This window comes from Mchenga conophoros, linkage group LG9 (assembly GCF_057382185.1).
Source record: "Mchenga conophoros isolate Kocher_MC1m ecotype Shallow Benthic linkage group LG9, M_conophoros_male_GT1.1, whole genome shotgun sequence".
NCBI lineage: Eukaryota > Metazoa > Chordata > Actinopteri > Cichliformes > Cichlidae > Mchenga > Mchenga conophoros.
The window spans coordinates 28519738-28547502 of NC_140534.1; the positions used below are offsets into that span (position 1 = coordinate 28519738).

At 38.2% G+C, this 27765-nt stretch overlaps 2 protein-coding genes across 3 annotated transcripts in view; one reads left to right on the forward strand and one right to left on the reverse strand.

Annotated features, from left to right (window-relative positions):
• cntnap2a (contactin associated protein 2a) overlaps nt 1-27765 on the reverse strand; it is a 409241-nt gene that overhangs the window by 179817 nt on the left and 201659 nt on the right. For both annotated transcript variants that reach the window (XM_085287388.1, XM_085287389.1), the window contains exons 4-9: nt 23162-23309; nt 16332-16384; nt 15517-15667; nt 14731-14915; nt 9765-9908; nt 7290-7551 (exon numbers count right to left, since the gene is read on the reverse strand). In XM_085287388.1, coding sequence (XP_085143514.1) covers nt 7290-7551; nt 9765-9908; nt 14731-14915; nt 15517-15667; nt 16332-16384; nt 23162-23309 — 943 coding nt within the window. The remainder of the gene's footprint in view (nt 1-7289; nt 7552-9764; nt 9909-14730; nt 14916-15516; nt 15668-16331; nt 16385-23161; nt 23310-27765) is intronic.
• LOC146567493 (uncharacterized) lies at nt 8484-9717 on the forward strand. Its single transcript, XM_085287824.1, has 2 exons — nt 8484-9094; nt 9654-9717. Exons 1-2 carry the CDS (start codon nt 8484-8486, stop codon nt 9715-9717), a joined length of 675 nt encoding a protein of 224 aa, XP_085143950.1.

Consider the following 27765-nt stretch of genomic DNA (forward strand, 5'->3'; position numbering starts at 1 on the left):
AGGCAAAAAAAGAAAAGTGGCCTCAATCACAACCTCAGTATAAAGTATTATATATATGAACATGTGGAACAACTGTCTGTCATTAATGACACATTTAGAGTAAAAACAGACTGGCATGGGCCTTCTATTGAGAATCATAATATTTATCGTTATGTAAATGTCTAACATTGGTTTGCATTCTTGCTGCGGTCTGATCCAATGGCTCCTGGGGGGGGGGGGGGGGGGGGGAAGAAAAAGTCTCAGTCTAACTGGCTTATTACAGACCTTCCTCTAATTCTAGCTTTCAATAACACTATCTTTACAGCATTTCATTTCATTTGACGAAACAAACTGCTTAATGGAGCTTTAAAGAATATGTTTCTGGGGGCAAAAAAGGAAATGCTTGGAACGCCATATACTTTTAAGCATCACATGCAGTAGTTGCTGTGAATTTGTCTGCTGCTCATCTATGGATGTGAATTTCTTGTTCCACCACATCCCAAAGGTGCAGATCTAGTGACTGTGGAGGTCATTTGAGTACAGTGACTTAAATTTCATCTCTATGAAAGCTGTTTAAGATGACTTGAGCTTCATGACATAGTGCAAGAGTGCCAAGAAAATATCCACTGCACAATTACATGACCAGCAGCCTGAAGTCTTAATACATGGCACAAGGGATTCAAGATTTCATGTTGTTCACACCTAATTTTGACCTTGCCCCCCAAATGCTGCAGCAGAAATCAGGACTCATCAGAACAGCCAGCATTACTGTCCAGCTCGCATGAACTCAGTTTTTTGTTTTTAGCTTCCAGTATTAGTCCCTGATCTGGTCTTCTGTTGCTTTAGCCCATGTGCTTCAAGGTTCGAGATGCTCTCATGCATACCTTATACGTTATAACGAGTGATTAGTTTCTGCTGCCTTCCTATCAGTTGAAGCAATCTGTCCATTCTCCTCTGACCGCTGTCATCAACAAAGCATTTTTGCCCAGAGAACTCACTGGATATTTTCTCTTTTTCAGACCAGTCTCTTTCAACCCTAGAGATGGTAATGTTGGAAAATCCCAGTGGATCAGCAGTTTCTGAAATATTCTGAGCAGCCCATCTGGCACAAACAACAATGCCACATTTAAAGACACATAATTTACCCTTCTTCCCTATTGTGATAATCAATTTGAACTTCACCATGTCTACGTGCCTAAATGCGCTGAATTGTTGCCATCCGACTGGCTGATTAGATATTTGTGTCCATAAACAGACGTGTTGAAATCAGCTTTGTACATTTCAAAGTTTACAGTATGTGATTCAATTCTGTTTACAGGAATTAATCACATGCCTTATTCTGACTCATGTAATGGCATATTATTTGGCCTAAACCAGAGATTTAGTAAAAAACACTTTCTGTGATTAACCATCATTGGTGAATTTGCAGTCTTAGATGGCTAAAAGGTTACTCGGGTTAAAAGCTCCAAATGAAAGAATTTGTGTGCTTGTGTGTTTTTCCTTCAAGCTAACAGAGAAAATGAGAAATACTTTATTTATCTTATCTGTTTGGAAATAGGTATATGTCTGAATAAGCTGTCACTTAAACGCTCCATAAACAAATTATCCCCAGTGGGAAAACTGGATGGCGTTGTGTCTGTGAGAAGCCTCTCTTTTCTCTCACTCTCGTTTCGCTCCTCGATGTGTGCATATCTGCACGTCTCTCCCCAGTATATTTGCCATTAAGAGGGACTAAGCATTTCATTATAAGTCTACTGAGCTCCCACTGTGTCATTGAAGCTAGAAGCCAGTTTGGCTTTCTTTTTCAGAGATACTAATAACAGAATCAAAGGAGGGAGCATGTGTTTGCGTGTGTGGGTATGTGTTTGTGTGTCTATGTACTCTGGTAATACTGATGTAATCGCAGGCTCAATCCCAATTAGCCTAGAGGGTAACTCTGTAATAATCCCTACCCCTGGGCATAATGGCCTATTAAAGCAGCAGTGGACAGAATAAATGAGTGTGTCTACAGATACACTGTAAAAACTGTGATTGGGGTTAATTAGAATCTAATAGGAGAGTAATAGTAATTATTACTCAGTAAAAACGTGTATGAGTAGTTTTAATCAAATCTAAGCAAAATTCAACAATTTTGAGATGTTCAGTTATTTAAATTTACACAGTTTTGTTTGGGGTAAATTCAGCAATGGTTTGTTGAGTAGATTTTAAAAAAAATGTTTGAGTACTAAAAAAATTTAAGAAATCTAATAGATTTAACTGATGAAAGCATTTTCATTTTAATCATTGAACACTTCCGCCCATAATCCTTTGTGCCACGTGCAGGACACACGCGCTTCATGAGTGGACATCTCCATTTTGTCAGAGGTAAGACTTCTTAATTTGTTCAAATATAAGACACGGTTTAAACAATAACGTATATCGGTTTTGAGTAAAGGTTTTAAACAGTATGATACGTCGAAATTTTATTAATAATCATCACTGTAATGATAGTATCGTATTTTTACACAAATGGCAGTTAGTGGACTGCTAGCACAAGGTCACTTTCCAAGCCTTCACGACTGTGTTACTGAACAGCTTTAACTAACCACATGTTTTACCGTATTAAAAAACATCAACGACATATTCCGATGAGTTTTAACGTCTTTCATCCACGTTTAAAAGTTCATGAAAATGTTTTGCGCTCAGTTGTGAGTGATTTTGTCAGCCACAGTCAGTTTTTCGAACTCCAGTTTCCAATAATGGCGGCCGCTACTAAGTTTTAAAATTACTCTTAGTAATCTTTCTGGGTCACAAAATAAACTTTTAACATATTTTCAGGCGAGAAAGTAGCTGTGTAAACATCAAATATCTGCTCGGTTCATCAAGATATCGCATGTTTGCAAAAGTGCTTCGACGTTTTCGGAGCATCTGCTACCTACCAGCTCGATAGCAAGCCGGGAGCTCGAGGGTCACTGAAGCCGCTGAGAACGGCACAATTCCCGGCACATCATTTTCAGATCACCGCGGGGTTTCGCTACTCAGTTTAAACGTAATGTATAAGTCACTTAGACAACCTAAAAATGTTATTGTTATTGTGATAAACTGTTTATGACACTAAAACAAATTTACAGCAGAGGAATGTATTTAGGAGATCAGGAGATTGTTGATGAGAATTCAGTGTATACGAGCAGAAAAATGTTATATTATAAATTACTGTGTTTTATTTTCCACAATAAAACAAATTACTGTGTTGATGTTTTCTTTGTGAAATTGATTCATTTTACTCAGAAAATAAGTTAAATTCATTTCATTTTCTCTTATTATTCAGTCATTATTTTTAAGGTTTATTTGGAAAATTATTGAATCCAATTTGAGTTTTACTGAAAAAACAAGAAGATTTCATTTCTTTGTAATGGATATTTTAGGAAGTTTTTACTAAACATTTGCCAGATAGTTAGTAAATTCAAAGTAATTTTTCTCAGAGACTTATTTCATATCAATTATTTTTTTTGGTAAAGTTGGGCAATTTCAACCTTCAGTTTGAGATTTTGACCCTAAATCCAACACATATTTACAGTTTAATTCTATTAATATCTACTTTTGTTTTCTATTTGAATTTAATTAACATTTTCTCTACATTTTACATAAATCTTTTGAAATTAAAATCTACTTAATTATTTCAAGTGTCACTTTGTTGCCATAACTTTTTTAAGTAACCTCTAGTCACAGTTTTTACAGTGTAGAGAGGGAGAAAGAAAGAAGGGGAAGGAAGAAATAAGAGTATGGGAGGAAGGGGTGAGGGGCAAGAAAGGTTGTAGGAAGGGAATGAAATAAATGGAATAAAAAGAGCCACAGACGATAGCATCATGGCTAAAATTATTTTGAACCTTATTTTGTTTCTACCTTAATAATAACTTCCAGCTTTATGTGCATCAGTTTAATGGGCACCAAGTTTTCTTATTTTCAGCTCATTATTTTTATTCTTGGAATCGACAAGAGCGGCTTTGAAAATTAGCATTTCAAACTCACGCTTAATTACCTTGTAGTGGAGCTTGATGCGACCCCCCCCCAGTTCATCCCCTGTCTCAAACTAAGCCATTTTAGTAACCTCCCATGTCCCAAGTCAACCGATATCACACAGAGCCAAGAACAATAGTAATAAGCAGTTCAAAACAGAGTGCTTAGAACAAGAAAAAGCCTGAACTTTTTGGCTAATGAGGATTAGCTGCACTTACATCTCACTGAATCAAACATGTGCTTTTGGTAGATTATATGACAGAAAATACAAAGACAACAGTTCCACTGCTGTCCTCACCGGTTCGCCTGTTAGTGTTGGGTTTAAAACCACACAAAGCAATTGTCAAAAAAACAAGAGATCAAATACTGAAATGGAATTACGAAACACCTGTCTGTCATGGACTGTCTTCATGTTAGGGCTGGTTTGAATGCTCCCAATATGGAACAAAAAGTCAGATTCACTTCTGTTCAGAATTCAATTAATCATGCAGCGTGCACATTAAATTTCAAGAATCAATTTTTGCTTCAGTTTTATCTTCACTGAACACAGTAGTGCAATTTTTAACCAGGTCTTCCCATTAACACCTGACCTGTCCAGAGGGTCAGTCAATGAGCTCGTCAATAGCTTCAATGCTAACATGTTAAATGTAATGGACACTATTGCTCCCATTAAGGTGAAGGTTATCTCTGGAAGGAAAAAGTCTCCATGGAGAAACTCCACACTGGTGAAAAATGAAAAAAGAGAGTGTAGGAAAGCTGAGCGCAGATGGAGAAAAACAAACCTCCAGGTTCATTATGACATTTATAAAGAGAAACTTCACAATTATAATTTACAACTGAGGAATGCAAGGAGGTCCTACTTCTCTGACATCATCACTAAAAACAGCCATAATGCTCGGGTCTTATTTTCTACAGTTGACAGGCTAACAACCCCCCCTGTGTCAGTGGCAGCTGAACTTCATTCAACCATGGCCTGCAATGACTTTGCCAAATTCTTCACTGAAAAAATCCAAAAAATTAGACAAGCAATTGGTACATCAACAGCAGATCCAGGATATGTACTGTGTCCACCAAAAAAACTGTTTAAACACCATGAAACAGTTTCAACCTATTAACAGCAAAGACCTGGAGGACATCTTAGGTCAACTGAACTCCTCCTCCTGCTGTTTAGATGTCCTGCCAACAAGTTTTTTCAAAAAGGTCTCAAAGACTTTAGAGTCAGACCTGTTACAGATCGTCAACTTTTCTTTATTATCAGGTGTGTTTCCAGAATCACTAAAAACTGCTGTAGTCAAACCTATACTAAAAAAGGACAATCTTGACAAGACACAAATGAACGACTACAGGCCGATCTCAAATCTCCCGTTTTTAAGTAAGATCATTGAAAAAGCAGTTTCTCAACAGCTCAGTTACTTCTTAAAACAGAATAATTGCTACGATGCCTTCCAGTCAGGTTTTAGACAGAACCACAGCACTGAAACCGCTCTGACCAAAGTGTTTAATGACATATGTCTGAATACAGACAGTGGAAAAATGTCAGTCCTAGTTTTACTGGATCTCAGTGCAGCATTTGATACAGTTGACCACAACATATTACTCAAACGACTGGAGAACTGGACAGGTCTTTCAGGAACTGTACTAAACTGGTTCAAAACATACGTAGAAAACAGGAAATACTTTGTATCAATAGGTAACTTCACATCTGAGCAGACAAGTATCACATGTGGAGTTCCCCAAGGTTCCATCTTGGGACCCCTTCTGTTTAACATCTACATGCTGCCACTGGCACAGATTATAAAGAACAACAAAATAAACTATCACAGCTATGCAGATGACACACAAATATATATCACAATGTCACCAGGAGACCGAGGCCCTGTACAGGCTCTTGGTAAATGCATTGAGGAAATCAATGACTGGTTGTGCCACAATTTTCTCCAGCTAAACAAAAACAAAACTGAGGTAATAGTCTTTGGCGCCAAAGAAAAACGATTACAGGTCACCAGAGAACTTCAATCTATACATCTAAAAACCACAAACCAGGCGAGAAATTTGGGTGTAGTGATGGATGCAGACCTAAACTTAGAAAAACACATTAAGACAATAACAAAGTCAGCTTACTATCACCTCAAGAATATATCAAGGATAAAAGATCTGATGTCTCAACAGGACCTGGAAAAACTAGTCCATGCATTCATCTTTAGTAGGCTTGATTACTGTAACAGCATCTTTACAGGTCTACCTAAAAAATCAGTCAGACAACTACAGCTCATTCAGAACTCTGCTGCTCGAGTCCTCACTAAGACCAAAAAAGTGGACCACATCAGTCCAGCTCTGAGGTCCTTACACTGGCTGCCTGTCCGTCAGAGGATAGACTTTAAAGTTCTGATGCTGGCCTATAAAGCTCTGAATGGTTTAGGACCAAAATACATCAATGACCTCCTGACCCAGTATGAACCATCCAGATCCCTCAGGTCATCTGGATCCGGTCTTTTATCAGTTCCCAGAGTCAGAACCAGACACGGAGAAGCTGCATTCAGCTTTTATGCTCCTTATATCTGGAACAAATTCCCAGAAAGCCTCAGATCAGCTGAAACACTCAGTTTATTTAAATCCAGGTTGAAGACTCACCTGTTCTCAGCTGCATTTGAATAAAGCACCAAATCCACACTTTAAGCTTAAATTTCAAAACTTACATTTAACTACTGATTTTATCTACTGTTCTGATTTTATCTGTTTTGATTTTATATACTGTTGTTTGTTTGTTTGTTTGTTAATTAGTTAGTTAGTTTATTTGCTTGTTTTATTCAATTTTAAATCATGCTTTTTATTTGTTCTTGTTTCTAATGCCTCTGTAAAGCACTTTGAATCACCTTGTTGTTGAATTGTGCTATACAAATAAACTTGCCTTGCCTTGCCTTGCCTTCATAGCACACCGCTCACATGCTCCTGTCCCCAAAGAGCAAAACAACAGCTGATGTGGGAAACACATGAGCCACCTCAGCTGTGAGTTGGTAGGTATATCTACTCATCATATTACATTTTTGTTTTAGTATGCTGTAGAGAAAAAAAAACCTTTAAACCTTATTAAAACTTATTTTGTTGCAATCAGGCTTGATTATTGGTTCTATAGAGTTTTCATTTACTGTCCATTGAAAGAAAAAAACACTGCACAAGAAGCATAACCAATGCGGCCGTTGAGTGGCAAGTCTTTTTCCTAGAAGGAGTTTCCTACATGAATGTTTTTCCATATAGTTCAATAGCAAATATAATGTAAGCGTACATGTGATATGTTTTTATGTAGGCAAACCCACCTGATGATAAATCTACTCGGTAGCTTTTGGCCGCTTTCGTCACATTGATGTGAACTGCAACCTTGCCGTCCTCAAGCGAGATCTCCAGAGTGCCATCATCAAGATTGCTGAATAGGAGGAGGCCATGAGGGTTCCACGTACGAAACTGGAAGCCCACGGATACCGTGTTATGATTGGCTCGACCAGGCAACTGCAGGAAACTGGTGGCGTTGAAAAAGACTGGGAAGGTGTGGGTCTCCGCACAGGTGAAGGACAGGTTTCGCTGTTAGCATACAGAATTAGAAAAAAGAAAGAACAAAGATGGACAACGGGAGATTAATTAGTTTTTAAACAGAGAAGTCAAAAACAGAGCTAATGCCTTTAAGGGGGCTTGCCTGTGAAATAAATGCCTCAAACACTTAAGGAAATCTTGTACTTCACCACCCTTTTGTTGCTTTTAATCTCACTTCTGCGTGATTACTTTCACGCAGTGACTGAAGCGAGATTGAAAGACTGATGAAGCTTGAACACACTCATCTTTTTCTTCTAGCTCTACCTGTCTTTGAAATGTAACTATTTTCATCTTATTAATCACTTTATCTAAAATTTTATCGACCTTTATTTAACATCAGCAACTATGTATAATTTAGATTCACCAATTAAGTTAATATGCAAGTCTCTGAATTATTGGGAGAAGTGGGAACACTTGAAGAAAACCCATCTATCAGAAAAAAGCAGAACATATAAACTAGAATCCAGCTGACCAGGAGATCCTCCCTGCTGTGAGCAATAGTAGTAACTAATGCACTGCTGTGCTGAGAAACAGGGTTAAACAGTAACCTGGGTGAATTTTATGTGCTGCAGAAAAACAAACACTATTGTGGTATTTAGGCACTGATTATCATTGAATTTCTCCAACCTTGTGCTCTTAATCTAGTCATTAGCAAGCACACAGCATTGAGCTGCCTTTCCAACTATAGATGATTCCTGATTGTGTGTGTGTGTGTGTGTGTGTGTGTGTGTGTGTGTGTGTGTGTGTGTGTAAAATCTAAGAGCAGATCTGTTTTGATTAGAAATAAATGGCTGTGTGAAGTCATCAGAGAGAATTACAGGTGTGGTTTGAATGAACTTGATTAGTCCCACCATTTGTTCAATCAGTCCAACAGGGATCAAAGCAGATACACTGGCCAACACTGCTTTTCAACTGGGATAGTGATGAAGAAGAAGATGTTTCAGAGACTGAGGACAATGTTATTGATGATCCAGACTGACAATTTTCAGACTGAGAAAGCAACAGTTGTTTTATATTGCCCAAAGAAAAACAAGAATGTTCTTGTCATGAGCACAATGCACACAGATGCATCTCTGAGCACAAGAGAAGACAAAAAACCACAAATGATCCTAGACTACAACTCCACCAAAGGAGGAGTGGACAATCTTGACAAAGTCACAGCGACATACAGCTGCCAGCGCAAGACAGCTCGTTGGCCCTTGGTAATTTTCTACAACATTTTGGATGTGTCTGCTTACAATGCCTATGTCCTGTGGACTGAAATCAACCAACATTGGAATGCGGGTAAATTGTACCGACGTCGCCTTTTCCTGGAAGAACTGGGAAAAAGTCTTGTCACTCCCAAGATCCAGATGCGAGTCAGACCAGCTCGATCCCCAGCAGCAGCAGCTGTCATTGAAAAGGTCAAGTGTGCACCATCCAACCAATCTGCAGTGGATCCAGTGGATACAGGTGTAAAGAAACGAAAAAGATGCCAGGTCTGTCCCTCACGAGAAGACATTAAAACAAGCACTGTTTGTGAGAAATGCAAAAAGTACATCTGCAGAAAGCACACAGTCACATTCTGTCCATCATGTGGACAAAATTGAAAATGTTGAACACTGAAAAACTGAGAAAATCGAGCAAGTTCAAAAGAAATGTGTTTGTAAAGAAGGAAAAACTTTTACTAAATTGTTCTTAAAAAGAGTTATGGTAATTCAAACTGTATTGTATGTCTGTGTTCTAAATGTTTTTTCTAATGGAAAATAAAGTTGCTATTGTTTTATTGTACTTTTTTGACAATTCTGAGTGGATTTACACAGTACGGGTCAAAATGACCCGCAACATAATCAATGTGATTTTTTTTTCAACATAATACAAGGGTTAATCTGCATCTTGTGCCATCGAGATATGTTGAAAATAAACTGTTGAATAGTCAATGCAGTGAAAACCTGTCTTTCCACTGTAAGTTATGGTAAAATTGCAGTCATGATAACAACACTTGCAAAGACAGCAAGGACACACATGGATGGGGCCACTGACAGGTCAGTAGTATCTGATTAATTATGAATCTGTTCAAGCATTTTGGTTCATTGAATAATCTGCCCCCACAGTCGGGTCAAGTATGGAGTTAGTGTGACAATAATGAGCATGTTCAACAGGCAGCTGCCTTTATAAGCGCTATTCCAAAACGTTTAGACATATATTTTGCACATTTTCCTTACAAAGCTGGAGGTGTCGAGCTTCTTTCGGCGGGCCAGGTCTGTAATGTTGTCTCCATTGTAGTTGATGCTCTCCATGCAGCCTTTAAAGTTTGTCCTTCCTATTCCCACTGGCTTTCCACTGTATGGCATCCCGCCAAAACTCAACTACAGAGAGACATAGTGCAAAGAGTTAAAAAGAGATAGAGAGTGAGAAAAAAAACGCATGGCAAGAATTCCTTTAATTTTTCTTTAATAAGCTTTTCAGGCTTCTCCTCCCGGTTGCTTTTTATGGATTTACAAGTGTGCACATTCCCATTGCAAACAAACTTCTTACCTCGATGGATTGGACAATCAATTTCCTGTTTTAGGTATTATTGCCTGAACTCTTTGCATTTCATTATCTGATGTTCAATATGTACATTTTATGGGTTAGGTTGGTGCTAGTAATTTGTTTAAATCAAACAGTTTTACCTGCGGGGCATAAAGCATTCACACACACTTTCATGTTGTAAAAATCAGTCAGTTTAGTTTGTAAAATGTCAGGATAGTCACTGATAGATATAGAAGACAGTATAAATTCCAGTACTATATTTGGGCAGTTACATGCTTTTTGTTCGTCATGCTTTGTGACTAAGCATATTTGATTTGAAGGAAAATAATGAATACTACGTTAAAGTGCCAAGCCATAGCTGCACTTTGAGGTTACATCAATATTGCAAAAACTTAGACTGTTAGATACGGTCCTTTAAATTGCTGGGGCTCAAAAGTAATTGGCTTGACACTTGGTTACTAAAAGTTTCTAAGGCAGTCGGTTGTCATTTCAGTGTTAGTTCATGCACAGAAGAGCTCACACATGGCTCAGAGTTAATTAAGAGTTGAGCTTTGACCTTTAGATTGACTCAGTATATAATCAAGTGACCACAGAAGTGGAAAAATGGTGATAGTAAATGTTTATCAGAAAGATATCAAAGGTAGTTGATTTTCAGGGTGTTTTTTGTCTTAAGGAAATAACAGAAAAAGGCAAACAAGCAGATCGGAAAATCATCTGCACGGTGTAAAAACTCCCATTTTGAGTGCTGGGATGTTTCTAGAATGGAGCTATGAGATGGCACACCTCTTGACTATACAACTTGTGCACTCATACAATAATTGTTACTTAAGCAGGCAATCTAAATATTTTTTTCCTAATTTGAAAAACAATTATTCAACCAAAAATTATGTCTAAAACTTGTGCAGCTCCACATTTCATATAATAAATGCGTGGTTGAACACGGGGCAGCACACGAGCCTTAAAATCATGCCTAATTTTTTTAAGTGTGAATTTTCTACACTAATTTTATTTCTGATTAAATATTGTGATTTCCTGTGGTCTCCTCTGTTTTATTGTCAGTCCCTCCTGTCTCACCCCATTTAGAAAATCCTGGAAACATCCCAAGATCTCAATCTGATGAAGCAGCAGTCCGCTTGCTGAAAGTCAGACAAAATACAAAGAGACCCCACAGGCAAAAAAGATAAATAAACAAACAAAAACAAAGGTGACTTCAGTATAGGCCCGAGAGAGCATCACAAGGGATGATACAATATGTCCAATGATGCCTGTGGGTAAACGACTTTGGCAGTCATTTACTGTAACACATTTTTCACTCAATATTCACACAGACATAAAATAATTACTGTGACTTCATCTGTATAGTATGTGTCCAATTAATCTGGCCGTTCAGCTTCCCCCACCACATGCCCACCATGATTATTGACTTATTATTGACCTACTATAAAGCTCAAATTAAAGTGGAAGCACTTGAATGTAGGAGCCATTATTTTAGTAGAGAGCCTGAATAGGGAAAAAAAAGAGTGTATAAAAATATTTTAGTTTTTCCATTCATGGTACCATTAATAGATAAATAACTTTTTTACAATGATAAAAAAAAATAAAAATAAAGATACAATCATTGTTTGAGAGACTCATAGCTTCTCTATCTAATATGACTTTTGAAAATTTGGTGACACTATGTTGTGTAAATATTGCAGGTCCTCTTTTAAACACCAGGTGTGTAGGGTGCTCTTATAGAATAGGAAAGCGCAATATAAGAAGAGTAATGTTGTTACTTGTGTTATGAAGGTTCTTTAGTTATCTATATTAGGCAAACAGAAAAACAAGACTCACTAATATGAAAGAAAAGGTTTTCTTCCTCCGCACTTCCGCTACAATCAGCTAATTTTGTCTTTGTGCGGGAGGAGGAAAATGGATGGTAGAGGGCAGATATGGACTTTATTTTTATTGCACACAAGGATGCAATGAGCTGAGATGCAGTCTGTATCCAGGACAACAACAATTGCTTTATGCTGCTAACAGAACTTTGGCTCTTTGTAAACGTCTGCTAGACAGCATGCTAACACAAAGCTAGCTAAAACCCCAGAGTGATTATAAAGCTGAGTGAATACTGACACCAGCCCAGCAGCCAGACCCTGAACTTCAACATATAACCAAAGCAGTAATAAGCAGTCAGGCTTGCGGCCTCCATTTCTACCTGTTCTTAAGGTACAATCACCATGGCCTTGAAGTCTTTTTAGGCTCTTTTTCATCTTATTTTTGTGTCGTTGGCTTTGCATTTCTAAATACTAAAAGAAAGATTGTGTGTCTGGCCTAATTAGGATAGGGATTTGTAATGATTTGTGGATTTGTGGAACTGAGAGAAAGTAACAAATTAAGCAATGTACTGCATTACTTTAAAGAAAAGTAATGAGCAATGTGTAATACATTACTTTTTATGAGTAAAGAAACACTGCACATTATATATATTGTGTATTAAAGGAGAAACATGGTCTTTTTGGGAGAACAGATGTGCTGAGAGGAGCATTCAGGTGTGAAGATGAGGGCTAATAAACTGGCACCTGATGGGAAGCACTGAAGAACAGAGGACTGATAAAATGTAAACTGGGTTTCATATTTGTTCTACAGTTATACATGTGTTCGTTTTTTTTTCCATTTTACACACAACTCTGAGCCCTGAAGGAAGCCAAAATGATGGAGGGCAGTGTGCAATTACCAGTCGATGTGTCTGTCTGTCTTTTTGTGTGCATGTGTGTTGTTGCTTGTGCTGTGTGTGCATCTGTGGTGACGCTCCAATAGCCTTAGTAATTACTGCCAAGGGTAGACACAAATGCACCCGGATATTTAGTCTACAGCCCTAAATGGGAGCAGAGGACGCACATACACACAAACAAAGATGCACACAAAATAGAGTGTGCAGACTAAATGTACTGAGTACAGTAGTACACTTGACTAAAAGCTGGTCACAAACTGTAGATAGACTTAGTCAGGCAATGACATTGGTAGAATCTATTTAAGGTTCACCACAGACACACCACACACATGCACACAAAGCCTCCTGGTACACCCTTGTTGTATAGATTTCCCTCCAGATCCCTTAATTCAACAGCTTCAGTTTTAATTGGACTGTGGTTTGTCCTGCCCCATTTCTCAGCATCCTACTTAACAGTGGAATAGATCAGGCATATCAGCAATACCTAGCAAAGGTCAAACACTTACACACAACCACATCAATAAAAACACAAACACACAGACATACACATCCTGAAAACCTTGTGTGTATTCAAAATTGCACACGTGCATGTGCACTCTCACATTACAAACAAATTTCTTACTTGTATGTATCCCATAATCAGTTTCCTGTTATAGGTATTATTAGCTGAGCGAGTTGCATTTCATTAGCTGATGTTCATTATGCCAATTTTATCGAGTAGCATGATAGCTGAGTGTAAAACCAATATCTAATTTCCTGTGTGGCTTTATTTTACTGTACTGATCACTTGTGATGAGCAGTTTAAATGCAGCTGCAAATTAGAAAACAGCACAAGGGCATAAGGCAGCAAGTGAAGAAAGGAAGCAAACACAGACAAATGCAACTTCATGCTTACAACTGCTCACATTGCGGCATTCTCTGCAAAATGTCACCTAAACCAGAATCATTAAGCTCCAAAATCCAAATACACACTGGCATAACTGTTAATGAATGAAACACTGCAAGGTACTTCATGCAGTCAATTCAAGTCAGTTGGGTGTATTAGACGTGAATGGGAAAATAAAGATAAGACATTATTTTACAAGTAGAGATTCAGCTTGGTATTTATAGTCTACCTACAAACATTAAGACTGCACTAATGGCAGCATTCAAACTGGACAATTATTGAGTCTGATAGATTTTGACTTAACCTTTTGGGGGATTTTGGCAAAGTCCGCAACATTGTACAGTACAATGTGATATATCCTGGATATTTCCAGGACGGCATAAGAACTGCATTTGCACACCTTCTGACTTTGTAGCACATAAAGTTTGATCCTAATTAATAAATAGAGCTAAACTTATTTAATTAAATACTTAACTTTAAAATTTTTTTTGTAAATAATTAGCCAAACCAAGTGCACAGTTTGGTCCTACACAGTGCAGTGACTATTTGCTGGATGAGCAGGATCTCTAACAGATGTTGCACGGTTACAATTAACAACCATATAGCTGAAGAACTAAGAACACGTCTGTTTCTTCTTTGCCTGGTAGCCAGTCATCCGTATAATAGGCAGCTGGTCTTGGCTGACATTATGTCACCATCATAAGTTGCTTCAATACCAAGACTACCTATCAATGTTATGCTGTTGAATCATTTGGCGTTTTTTTCTTTCTTTCTCTTAACTATTAGGTTTGCAAGCCAACCCTATGGACAGACAGAAGGAGATAAAGCATGCATTACAAATGCACATCTTCAAGTGATCTGACTGGGACTTCTAAGGAGCTTTGGGAGCAGTTTATGGCTGCTTGGACACAACCTCAAAAGCACTATCAGTCAAATTCAAATGTCATATAGTTATTCATATTTATCATGGCAGTGGCAGAAAATCTTGAACTTTTCAACTTTCTCATATTTCCTTATTGTTTGTGTTATTATGTTTATTGGCTTCATCTCGACTTACTTCATAGTCCAAATCGAGGTGGTCAAACTCTCCATTAGTCCTGAAGTGCTGAGTGTGTCTGTCCAAGGTGAAGTTCACATTGCGACGGTAGCGTTCAATCACTACTGAGTGCCAGTGATTGTCATCCAAGAGGCTCCCTGTGGTCACAGAGGTATGACCCAGGATCGAGCCATACTGATTACTGCCTGTAATAAACACAGCATAAGCCTTAAAATGCAGCCATGAGAACGGCGGCTGAATTTGTAAATACAACAAATGGTGTGACCAGGTGCTGTAAAAATAAAACAAATATGTCACACACAAGCAAACACAACTTTTTTTTTTACTGATTTCATTTAATTTTAAACTCTAACTTTAAAGGATGCCTGCAGTAAGACATCCTTGGTGTGTCAGACACACTTCTGGTTAACAGTGAATCATGATTCACAGACATATGGATGGTATGGGCTTTTGTTTCCTTCATGAAGAGGGGGAAATTGTGTGTTAGAATCTTAACTTTTCCCTTGACTAATATAATTTCAGCAAACCTCCATCAGTATATCCATTGATCCCATCAAAGCACAGCAAAGTGTTATTTTTTGTATCCCAATTCATTTCCATTATTTCCCAGCTAGACACACATTGATGGAGGTTTCAAAACATCCTCACATGTTTAAACATCACTGTAAAGCAAGACATGTCTGAGGCTGATACCGTAAAGACCTAAATCCTAAACACTGTTGGAGAAGGATCACCATCAAGAGAAAGTTGCTTTTTCTAACTCTGTGGCATTTATTTGTTACCCACCCAGGTTTATCTGCAGCAGCAGCCTGGCTTTACGGAGTTCCAGTGTGATATAGTCTCCCTGCTGGCCTTCCCCATGGAGAATCACACCCTCACTTTCTGACGTCTTAAACCTCAGTGCGATCACGTCCTTAATGATCTTCATCTTCTTCACCTGTGTTAGCAAACACCAATGACTTTGTGTGATTGTTTGCAACACTGGTAACTAATTTCTGATTAGATTAAAATGAAACATTATGTAAAAAAACAACAACAACAACTTTTCACTTTAGAAACTTTTATACTTGGTAACAAAACAAGACAATTTTCACTACCCAGTGTTCAAAATCTACATCCATTTATTTATATATAGCTCTCATAAAAAATGCCAGTTTATCGTGATACATTTGAATCTTTTCATTCTAAGTTTTTATTTTATGATCTAGCCTATATAATATGCAGGTATATGCTGTGTACCAACTAACAAGACTCCAGACTCCAAGACTTCTATTTAAGGGCAATAGTTTTAAACACGTATAGGATCCCAAGTCTTGATAAAACACAATGACGAACAAAATACTGAAACTCTCTGTTAAATATGTTTTCCAATGTTTATTAAAGGACTGCCATAAGTTTGTGTGACTAGCAAAGGAATGATCAATATAACCAATACCCTCTACTAGAATTCATTACAGGATCTAGTCTCCATGTTCTACAATGACCGAGTCAATATTGCTTTTTATATTCCAGTTTATTCAAAATTGAATATCCAATTCCAATCCAATAATTTTGAATATCCAATTTTAAATATTCGACTACTGAAGTTGAAATTTGGGTACCTTAAAACGATATGAGATCACACCCTGCCCATCAAAATTGATGATGTCTGCCCCTAAAGGAGGAAGATGGAATTAAAAGACAGGAAGAGAGAGAGAGAGAGAGAGAGAGAGAGAGAGAGAGAGAGAGAGAGAGAGAGATATTATTATTTAAACAAACACAAAACACAAACATTCAGATACATCAAATTTAAACCTGACAGTAATATTTAAAAGAACAGATGCGCTAATAATAGATGAATGTGTAAAAGGGCAAATTAAATTAGATATTATATTGCCAGCTCAATTTCTGGCTTTACATACCACAAATTGCCTTTTTCAAAGGAAAATTTTTTATATGTCACAGTAGGAAGAACACGTTGGCTAATTGACACACATTTTTTGTTTACTGGCACACTTGCTATTAATCATGTTTCCTTTTTAATGCTATACGTTAAGATTAAAAATAATTGCAATAATTAAAAAAATGATATGCCTTTTTTACACATTTAAAAACTGCCACACAGATACACCTGCATGCAGACTGAGCTGGGAGCTCCAACTTATCCCAGATTCAGTGTAAGCCGAGGTTAATCGAGGAGAACTCAAGCCATGTGTGTCATGTTAAACAAAGTTAAAGTACAAAGAAATGGTATGTGTATATACTATACGTATAAGTGAAGGAGCTCAAAAAAGAGACAAGCAGTGGCATGAGGATGATTTTCAGACCTTGAGCTCAGTAATAAAGAGCAGTGCTTGAGGCATCTCTTCAGTCTTACTATCATCATGACAAGTGTTCGAGTGGTTAGTGGAGAACACATATGTGGCAAGATTGGTTGGAGAATTTAGAGAAGAGAGCACAGGAAATGATGGGATAACATAGCTAGGGAAAGAGATACAGGGATAATGATGCACAGTCACACTGCCCCTCAATCTTATATGATTTCTTGGGTTTTTACTTATATAAAACACAGAAATACACAAATATACTGAGGATGCCTTTCCTGATAAATAGTTGAGGGGAGGTAGAGGGAACTTACATCTGTTCCCTTTGTTCCAACTTCTCAAATGCTGTCTCGCTTTCAGTATTTTTTGCTGCTTCACCCTCACCCCACTCTTTCCAATTTCATCTTTCTCCATTACTCTCCACTCTGCTTTACTTGTTATTTATTTTGGTTCTGTCTTTAGTTTCCAATCTTTCTTCAGTCATTTCACTTTGATTTTTGTTCTGTCACATTTATGGTACAGGCATTGGTGGTATCTCAGCGTCCAACAGTTTTATATGTCGCCATATATGGATATGGATCAACGTGGATAAAATAATCAAATAAATAAAAATTAAACGCATGCATGGGCGCACACACAAAAAATGCAAATACAAATGTTTTATGGTTGCTTATAATTATGCTAATGCCAAAAAAAGTCTCTGACATTTTAAACTACAAAATGAAGTTTGACATTGAAATGTTAAACTATAACTACATAATGCATTTTTCAACTGCTTAAATACTAGCTTCAGTTCTCTAAAACTAATTGTCAGTGGCCTGAACGCATATATTTAATTAACTTGTAAATACCCTGCTACAGTAATGTTTGGTTTTTGATTTTAATGGTCAGGTTGTTGTTAGTCAACATGACATAATCACAATGATCATAATATAGCATGCTTAATTAAAGTTTTGTGGATATAAATGCGATGTTACTGTCATGAAATTAAAATTATACAGGTGAGTAAACAGTGTAAATTAGTCATTTTAGCTGCTGGTAGGTGGTTGCTTTACAACATTTTGATGAAATAATAGATGTGCATAATTCATGTTCTCTGTGCTACAAAATCTTGCAAAACTAAAATGATACAATGCTTTTCTAAGGTTTTACAGGTGCAAAGGTGCATCCTTGCCCATTGTTAAATGGTTGCCAGGGAACATGATCACATTATAATATACCATGCATGAGTTTTGCTGATATAAATTAACCATTAATGTTGTGAAATTCAAATTATATGATGGGTATTATGAGTGCATAGATGTTAAATATGGGTTATTATCACTCATTGGTAGGTGGCTGCTAGGCAAAATGATGATGTCATAACATATGGTTCTATAGATAAGAACCTTAAAGGGATCTAAGATGTACCTGTGTGCCAAGTCTGGTTGCTCAACTCCTGACTGTGTAGGTGGAGTTTGTGGGCGGAGAGAGATTTTAATTTAATCCTACGTAAAGTACTATTTTTTTTTATCCTATTTATTGTTTTTGCAAAACATTTAACCCATTCTAACAGATTAAAATATAGTTTTAAATGTGAAGCTATTGTGATGAATCAGAGTAACTATAAATCAAACTAGGGACCACAAGCCTCACCTTGATAGCATAAAATGTTTCTTGATCTAATGTATCCATTCGAGTTAGTAGAAACTTGTTTCAGGTGTTGCTGGGAGGAGCCAGAGACAATGGTTTCTAGTGGCACTCTGGACTATGTGAAATTTTCTCTCCTGGTAAACACAAACTGACTTCCCTTTCATAACACTGAAAACTAATTCACATTTTAAATCACATATCTGTGTTGGTTTGAAAACAATACTTGAGATGTAACTTTCTCCTTTGGTCAAATAAAGATAATTGTTTCAGACTGTTTATCTGTCATGAAAGCAAGTTTTATTTGCAACACCATACATGCGGTTCCCATGCTTACTCTAATGTAATATTGAGCCCGAGAGCCAGAATGATGCTGTTTAAGCTGATGCTTATTCTAGAATTAGATACTATTCAGAAGAAAATCTCCATAAGTACATTTCTTAGCCTTGACAGATTATGATGGCGATACATCATACTGACAACAGATTTGGTCTTTGGCATAAAAAAAAAAGCCACGGGTTGAAGTCAGCTGTGAAAGAGATTGCATTTGTATGGAAAATTAAATTTGTACTCTCTGTTTCTGTCTGATTCCCCTTTCTCTCACATATTGCTTCTACTATTTACCGACTCATCTATGAAGTAATTGATTTGCTGTTGATCCTATGTTAATCAAAATGGAAATGAGCATGTAAATTCCACAGCATGGTGAATCATGACTCCTTTGCAGCTTGCACCTCTGGCACAACCACATCCACACACATGCATACAGATACTGCCTTTTATTGCATAGTCCTAGATGAGTCATAATATGGCATTGCATTTAATTATCATACATTTTCAGAACCCAGAATTATCATCTACAACCAACATATTTGGTGATTATGCTGGAAACATAACATCTATATTTATCTGCCTCTTTTTCCTCCCACTACTTCTCTTTTGTGCTTTCTGTTTTCATCCTCTTTCCTCTGCCATTGCCCAACACTGTACTTCTCCCGTCTTTCATCTTCCGGCTGGGAAGCGGGAAAAACATTTACAAGAAGCTGATTCTAGGGGAACTGCAGAGTCAGGGAGTGAAGGATGGCTAGATGAACAGACAAATGTATGAGTTCTCATTTTCTGACTGAATGCTGAAGAAAGAAGCAGTGACAGCATAATCATGAGGAACCACTGCAGGCTTCAAAACAAAGATGACAGACAACTCTGAAAGATGATGCACCTGACCAGAGGGAGTGTGTGTGTATGTGTAGTTGTAGTTGTGTTTCCCTCTTTCTGTGTTTCTGCTGATACTTGAGTTTTAAGCATGTGTCTTCCTTATTTTGCATTTATTATACATCTCAAAACAGATGTCACTGAGTGGTGGACAACATTCATATCTGTCAGAAACACAAACTCTCTGAGCTTAGTTGGGCCTTGAGACAAGCAAGTAGGTTTCTTTTTTTTGTTTCGTTTTTTATTTTTTGTTTTCCTTCCTCGTCTTCTTTTTTATTTTAGTGCTATTTAGTGAAAACCTCAATCAGATTAGAAATAAAAATAAGACCGTAAAGTCTATATGTGACCAAGAAAAACTGGTGGTTTGGAAGTGACCCCATTGATTTTTTCCCCTGTGTGGGATCAATTGCAAGTAGTTGCTGTGAACAACTGGTCCTCAGAGGTTTACCAATCAGCACCCGTCTTTGGGTGACCGCTTTTGGTCTGAAGGCATCTGGTGGGAGGCAACCTTCCTTGGCCCAACTCGGCTGGATTGAGTGCCTTAACTCTCAAACATATTGGCAAAGGTTTGAAATTAATTTCCATCTTATTTACAAATGCATAGAGATTGTGTTGATGTGCGCAAATTCTCTGCTTCACCAAACAATGATGCAAACACACAAACCTGAATCAATCAGGTTCAGCCGGCAATTTACTGCAAATTGCACCAAATTTAACACAGAAAAACGTGTCTTAATTTATGCCAACTACATGCGTAGTAGTTGGCACTATAAGTGTTTATTTATTTGACATGAGAGAAGGAAATGTTATAAGAACTCTCCTCAGGTCCAACTTCTAATAGAAGAGTTCACCCTTATTCCATAAATATATAAACATATTTTTAAGCCTCCCCTCGTGTATTTGAGCTGCCATGCTGTTTTCAGAGAGAAACATGTGCACTACCTTTTAAAAAAGCTAATACGCTATGTATTATTTTGTTACTTGCTTCCAGCCTTAAAAGTATGCTGCTCAAGGTTTAAAGTTGGTTGCTAATGAAATGAAGTAACTATGTTTTTGTTCATTTATACATTTATAAATTGTAAATTTTCCCTGTCTGGTTTGGGCTGCACTTCAATGCTGTTCAGTCAAAAATGACTCCAGACTGTCTTGTTGGTGCTTTATTCTTGTTTTTATTTTATTGCTTTCTCAATTAAGCAAAGCTGAAAGACAGCAACTAACTGCAAGGGATCTCACACCTGGTCTCTGCCTTTAACTTCAAAATTTCAAGGGTAGAGAGATTGGAGGCACTCATTGTCATGTTTAAGAAACCAGTTTGAGATTATTTGAGTTTTGAGATATGCTTTGGAAGCAAGCATCAGAAGATGGGTGCACTGTAGTCATAAAGGATGGACATGGTCAGCAGTGATACTCAAGTATGATACTCAGTTGGCACCGAGAGCCCTAAAGTGTGCCACCAACAGCAGCCTGAGCCTTGAAAGAAAGCAGGATGGATCCATGTTTTCATGTTATTTATATTAAATTCTGACCCTGCTATCTGAATGGTCCACCTGTTGGTCTCCTGTTGTCCAGTTTTGATAAGTCTGTGCAAATGGTAATATCAGTTTCCTATTCTTAGCTCCTATTCGTAGCTCTTTGTGTAGGCCTCTGATGCTGCAGCCGTCTGCTTCATGGTTCAACATGTTGGGGGTGCTATTCTGCATACCTCGTCTGTAATGACTGGTTATTTGAGATACTGCTGCCTTCCTATCAGCTCAAAGCAGTCTGACCATTCGCCTCTGCCCCTCACACAGAGAACTGCCAATGCCAATGTGAAACAGTGAGTTTGGATCAAGCCCAATTTAACTTTTTCTGCTGTCTAAAGTAAAGTGGTAACCTCTTTCTCAAAGTGCTTGCGGGTATAGGCTGCATAAGGTATGTTTCACATCCTGCTCAAATACTCCAGAACCACTGGTGCTTGACAGCATGCCCAATGTTATGTAAGTTATTGATTGTTCCTACATTTCTTTTGCTAAATTTGAGAAATATATCTTGCTGAGTGTTACTGGAATACTATGACTTTTTCCAAATTGGGAAAACTGCATCCAGATATTGTTCCAATTCTATTATGTTTTAAAGCTAGCTCTTTCACCAAATCTGTTCAAAATACATTATCTCTTATCGTCTTAGGTAAAAACAAGGCCCCAGCAATTCCATGTTAGGATCACTGACACCATTGATGTGTGAGAAAAGTGAAATGACAATACCAACAAAATGAGCTAAGTGTGATTATAAATGTGTGGGGAGAAGTAATGTGTATAAGCTTGAAATGAACTGAATGGCTGTGTTGCTCATGCTAGGAGTGCCTATGCACGCATGTGTGCATCTGTATGTGTTAAGTGTATGTGCAGCACATCTCGTGGGCCTTATCATTACTGTCATGCTTTTCTTTTGACATGGGAAGGAAATGAAACAAGGAAAATATAATCAATGAACCGAGGACTGACTGGAATACAACGCATGCCCTTGCATTCACGCACACAAACGCACACGCGCACACCCCCTCCCTCACAAACATATCCACGCATAGTGCAATCACATCTCCCGAATGAAAGATGTATGTGTGTCACTTATAACCGTAATTTATGCAGAGCCTTAATTGAAAATTGTTATCAGAATCAATTTGGCAGCCTTTAATAGGATGAGGGCAAAGAGGCTGCAAGAGAGCCAGTTCCCTGGATGATGCATTTGTTAGAAAGCGAGAGACAGTGTATGAGTGTTTGTGTATCTGTACATGTTTGCGAGTTTGCAGCCGTGCTCTGCATATTGCTGCAAATTGATTTTATTTGTGCATGTATGTATCGTGGCAGGCTTTCATGCTGGGATTGTGTTTAATTCACATGCAGAAATAGCTCCATTGTGCCTTGATTGGAGCTGACAAACCATCATTAAGTTCTCCACATGGATCCACAATTTGAAATGCTAAGTGCTAGGCTGCACATGTTTAAAGCCTGTGAGGCTACTAGGAGTATATTTACTTAGGAGTGGAATCTATCTGGTTTCTTTAAACGGCTGTTGTATCTGAGTGTTGTGATTCCAGACTGTAAAGCAATTAATATGCAAATGAATGCCTCCACCTTTGATTATTGTTCTGTCTAATAATGTGTGAAGATTCAAGGTGTTACAGGTGTTAGATTAGCCGTGTGTGTAAGAGAAATATAAAAGAGACATTGCAGGTGTTCTCCAAACCTGTTTGTGTGTGTCTTTGTGTGTGCGTGTGTGTGCGTGTGTGTGTGTTTATCTCCACTCACAGTAGGAGCATCCGTAAACTTCTATTCGCAGACCAATCCGTCCCTCCTCGCTCCATTCTAACGGGATGAGCCTAAGGAAGCGAGCCACGATTCCCTGCTGGAGCTCATGGCGAACTGCACTCTCTGAGTTGGAGTTCCCAGAGAAAGCCTATGAACATAATCATTCATATACACACAGACATAGAGAGAAACACAAACACACACACACAACACACACAAATTAAATACATCAACGCCACAAGCCTGAAGACAAACAAGCAGCTTCAGGACTTCAGAACAAGAGTATTTGTTCCACTCACCACATCCTACCCTGAAGGTGCTCACTCACAAAACATACAAAATAATTATGAGTCTACATATCTAATATGCCCACCATAGGACAGTCTAACCGTAGGGAATGTTAGGAGTAAATTGCATATTGTATTAAGCTGCGTATGCATTAAGAAACTCCCTGCTCACATCAATTCATATCTAGACTGATTTATGTGTCCCAACAAGTAATAGAGGCTTGTAACTGATGAGGTTTACAGTTCTTTGCTATATTAGCCCTTTGTTCCACACAGCTGGTATACTGTCTAAAAACTCATCTTATTAAAAAAAAGGCATCTTGAAAAGCAAATAATGCCTATTTAACACTTCTAGGATTGCAGTGATGCCTAATTAAAATGTCGTATTTATCTGCAATTTTAAGTGTCTCTGCACAGCCCCAGTGTGGCTGCAGTTCCATGACTGAACATGTGCTGGTTGTTTTGTACACATCATGGCTTGACAGCATGAGCTGCTCTCCAATGTTTTGCTGTAAGCATAAATATTTGATGTCAAATTTCAATGACAGGCTACTGAAGTACATCTCCTGACAGTGCATTCCCCCTTTGCTGTTTTGACTTAAATGTGACTGACTGGAGTCTTTACCACCCACTAAAAAAAATTAATTGTATTTACATGGAAAAGAGAAATGAGACAAGGATGGCATTCACTTCACCAAATACTATAGAATCCCACTGGATGAGTAAAAGAGGCACTCGTTAAAATGATCTCCTCTTCTCACTACATCATTCTTGTTTTCTTTCCTCCTACTTAGTTTCTCTTCCTTCACTTGACCTGATACATGACGGGGAGAACCTCTAACCGCCCACTAATCCACCTCACCACAGTCCCTGAACTATTTTCACTTCTGTGCATTCTGCTCTGCTCTCTGAAATAAACACACAACACAACCCCGTTCCCCCATGCATTACTTTCGACACACACATGCACAGAACAGTTTGCACACACCACTGGGGAGAAGCCTCATTAATAGCCTAGCAGGTAACTAGAAGAGAGCAAGACACTAGACAGCCATGTGTTATTTCAGATAAGACATGGAGTGGGCAGGGCAGAGCATGAGTGTATGGGAAAAAAATAACTTGCACAGACAGCCTGCTTTCAGCTGACTCTTCAGTGACCCAAGAATGTACCCCTGAAGATATGCTATCTGCAAAAGGAGGAAATGGTCAAGAGTTCACACTTAGCTCAGAGCTACTGAACTTCCACTGTTGTGAAGGAGTGGACAGTGCTTCTTTTATCAATGAATTCCTCTCAGTTTCATATTTAATCTTTATTTATTCCATAAAGGTTTATGGAATAAATAAAGTATGCCTTTTGAAAGAGAAGGTTGCAGCGTAGTATTGTATGTATGTCACCAATAAATAAGTAAGTAAATAAATAAATAAAAACAGCAAGCACATTAATAGTTATGCTCCTGACCATGACATAGCTAGAGTTATGGCTTTTACACCCAAAGACATAAAATCTCACAAATCCACAAATTGTCGTGGTTCTGCAGGAAGTTTGGACACATCCATCAGTGGCTAGGCAACAGATCAAGCAGCCACTCTGATCATGTGAAAGACAATACTGTTTAACTTGTGCAACGACTGGTAACTGATGATTCAGCAATGCAAACCTTAAAGTTACATTAAATTTGCTTTTTAAAGCAAGTTGACTGGAAACAGCATTTTTTCTCTTCTTTTAAATCATAGCAATTAAGTGGAAGTTGCCAGGTGTAATTGCTGCTTATATCGGTACTTTTTAAAGTAGCTTCCACACTATAGAAAAAAAAGGACTGGAGTACCTACAGATTACATGGACAGTAGCTGCTAGGTCATGAAAACCCATGACACGAAGCTCCTGTCACATAGTTTTTGTGCTGATGTTAATACCAGAGGAGGTTTTTGAGTCAGCACAGCACTGGTAACTTTGAGCACTCGGGGAGCCTGTTATGACTTCAAACAATGTGCGCTGAGCTCATTTCATAGTTGCATACCGCATCATCAAAACACTGGAAGTCTGAAATGTCTCCATAACTGAGATATTCCTTTATTCACCTGGGCTAACGTTACTCTTTGGAGCTGTTTGTGCAATTCTACAATAGCTTCTTCCCCTCTAACCCTTATCTTTTTCTTTTGCTGTTAAATCTTCTCAAGCTTTCTTCTCCTGTGCTCTCTATTGCATGTTTGTCCTTCAGTATTCTGTTTCCAAACTGCCTGTAGTGTTGGCTTCTGATATGAAGCACAATGACAGTTATATCTACAATCTGCATAAATACACACAAGCATCCATGCACACATATAGATACAGACTGCCAATGCACGACCTTGCCATTTAAGCAATTATGAAATGTTAAAACCTGATGTCACTGTTAAGATCGCCTCATCGTTGGGTATAAAATAACGAAAGAGGAAAAAAATCTTCTGACAATTTTTCTGGCTGCATGCAGATGACTTCAATTCCTTTTTGTCCAGCTGTCACCTTCCTCTCCTTGCCCTTGTCAAGGTATACCAGAGAAAGAAAAAGAAAAAAGACAAAGAGAGAGAACAAAACCATTTTTTTTCTTCACCCAAAAGCTCAATCCCCCCATCCTCTTTTTTTTTTTCCCTCTATTTCCCTATTGTGTTCATCCCGCTTTCTACACTTATCTATGCTTGGCTGAATGAACAGCTCAATTCAAAGGCATTACTATGCAGAGTGGGGGGCAGAAGGCAGGATAGGGAAGAGAAGAGGAGGATGAAGATGAGGAAAAAGCTGTGGATGCTGAACACCTTGCAAAAGTCTGCCTAGTGAACCATTTAATTCCCTCTACTCCAAAGTCAAATCATTAAGCGGCAAACCAATGAGTAATTGGAAATATATGTGTGTGACTGCCTGTGTGACAGTTTATGTTGAGGTGTGTGCACGTGTGCGTGTTTTATAAGCAACTTTAGAGCTTAGACACTTTGACGTTTTGTTTAATCAAGAACTGAGGTAATTTACGGCAACAAAGGCCACAAAGTGCCTGAAGCAAATTTCAGAGTTTACTCACTAGCTGCTATGTGCATGCGTGCAGAGTTGCATATACTTCTGCATGATTCTGCCTACTATGTACAGTATGTCAGTGATATGTACAGTTAATGTTAGATTAGTTGGTTTACTTGATACTTGAGAAAAATATTTACTGCTATTTTATGTAGTTCTGTGAGGATGTGCATCATATTTTGGAATGTTTAGAACAGTGTAAGTTAGTAAAGGACACACGCATGATTTCAGCAGTCCACGAGATCAGTGGGAGAAAAGCAATGAAAGAAATCTTGACTTGGAAAAGAAAATAATGAGGGAAGCTGAGAACCAGCCAGTCTCTGTACTGACCATTTGGAGCACAGGGGCTGTCATTCAAGAAAGAACAAGCCAATCACTTTCCTACAGCTGGTCAAAAAAATACCCCTGTGGTCTGCTCTGTCTGACATACACAAACACACTTCGCTTGTATACGAGATAGACATCCACGTCGGCATGCTCGCTCTCATAAACAGACCCTGGCAAAATTCTCCACACGCCCATTATCTAACTGCTCAAAAGCTCTCCCTCATTGCTACTCCTCACCCGCTTACTTATTTTCCCTGGCTGCATGTTTTCATTTCCTGAATGAGCATCTGTCCTTTCTGTCTATTCTCTCTCTTTTTTGTTTCACTGAAAATCAGTCTGTATATGTGCGAGCATATTTCTGTTTGTGCTGCGTGTCTGCGTTTTGACAGCCAGACAGAGGCCCTTCCAGAGAACAGATCTCTAGATACTGAGAAACAACAAGTGAAAGCTATTTTCTGGCATTTGCTTGTTGCTGCTGGACTCTTTGTTAGACCAGCCCAGAGTCAGGGCTATTGTGTGTGTGTGGATCTATGTGTATGTTCCTTCCAAACAGGCAGGGGAAATCAGTCCGGCCTGGTCTGGTCTTTTGTTTTTATTGACAAGTGTACGAGACAAAACAGAAGGACCATAGAGAAATTTGTGTTTCTGTGAAGCCCTGTGGGTGGCTGTGTCTGTGCCAGGAAAATAGGACAAATTCTAGTAATGCTTAATTGAAGTCATGAATCTTTAAAATGTTTTAAAGTGGGCTGGGTGTTACATACTACAGCATGTGGCTAACATCTTGAGAGTATACCGTGCTACACACAAAGCCTCAATAGGAAATCTCTTCTTACTGTTTCGTGACACTTGCTGACAGAATTAAAATTCTGGGCTACACAGTCAATCAAGTATCCCACTAGGGGTGAGGACCACAACCAACTTCTGCTGCAGGCAGAAGCTAAATG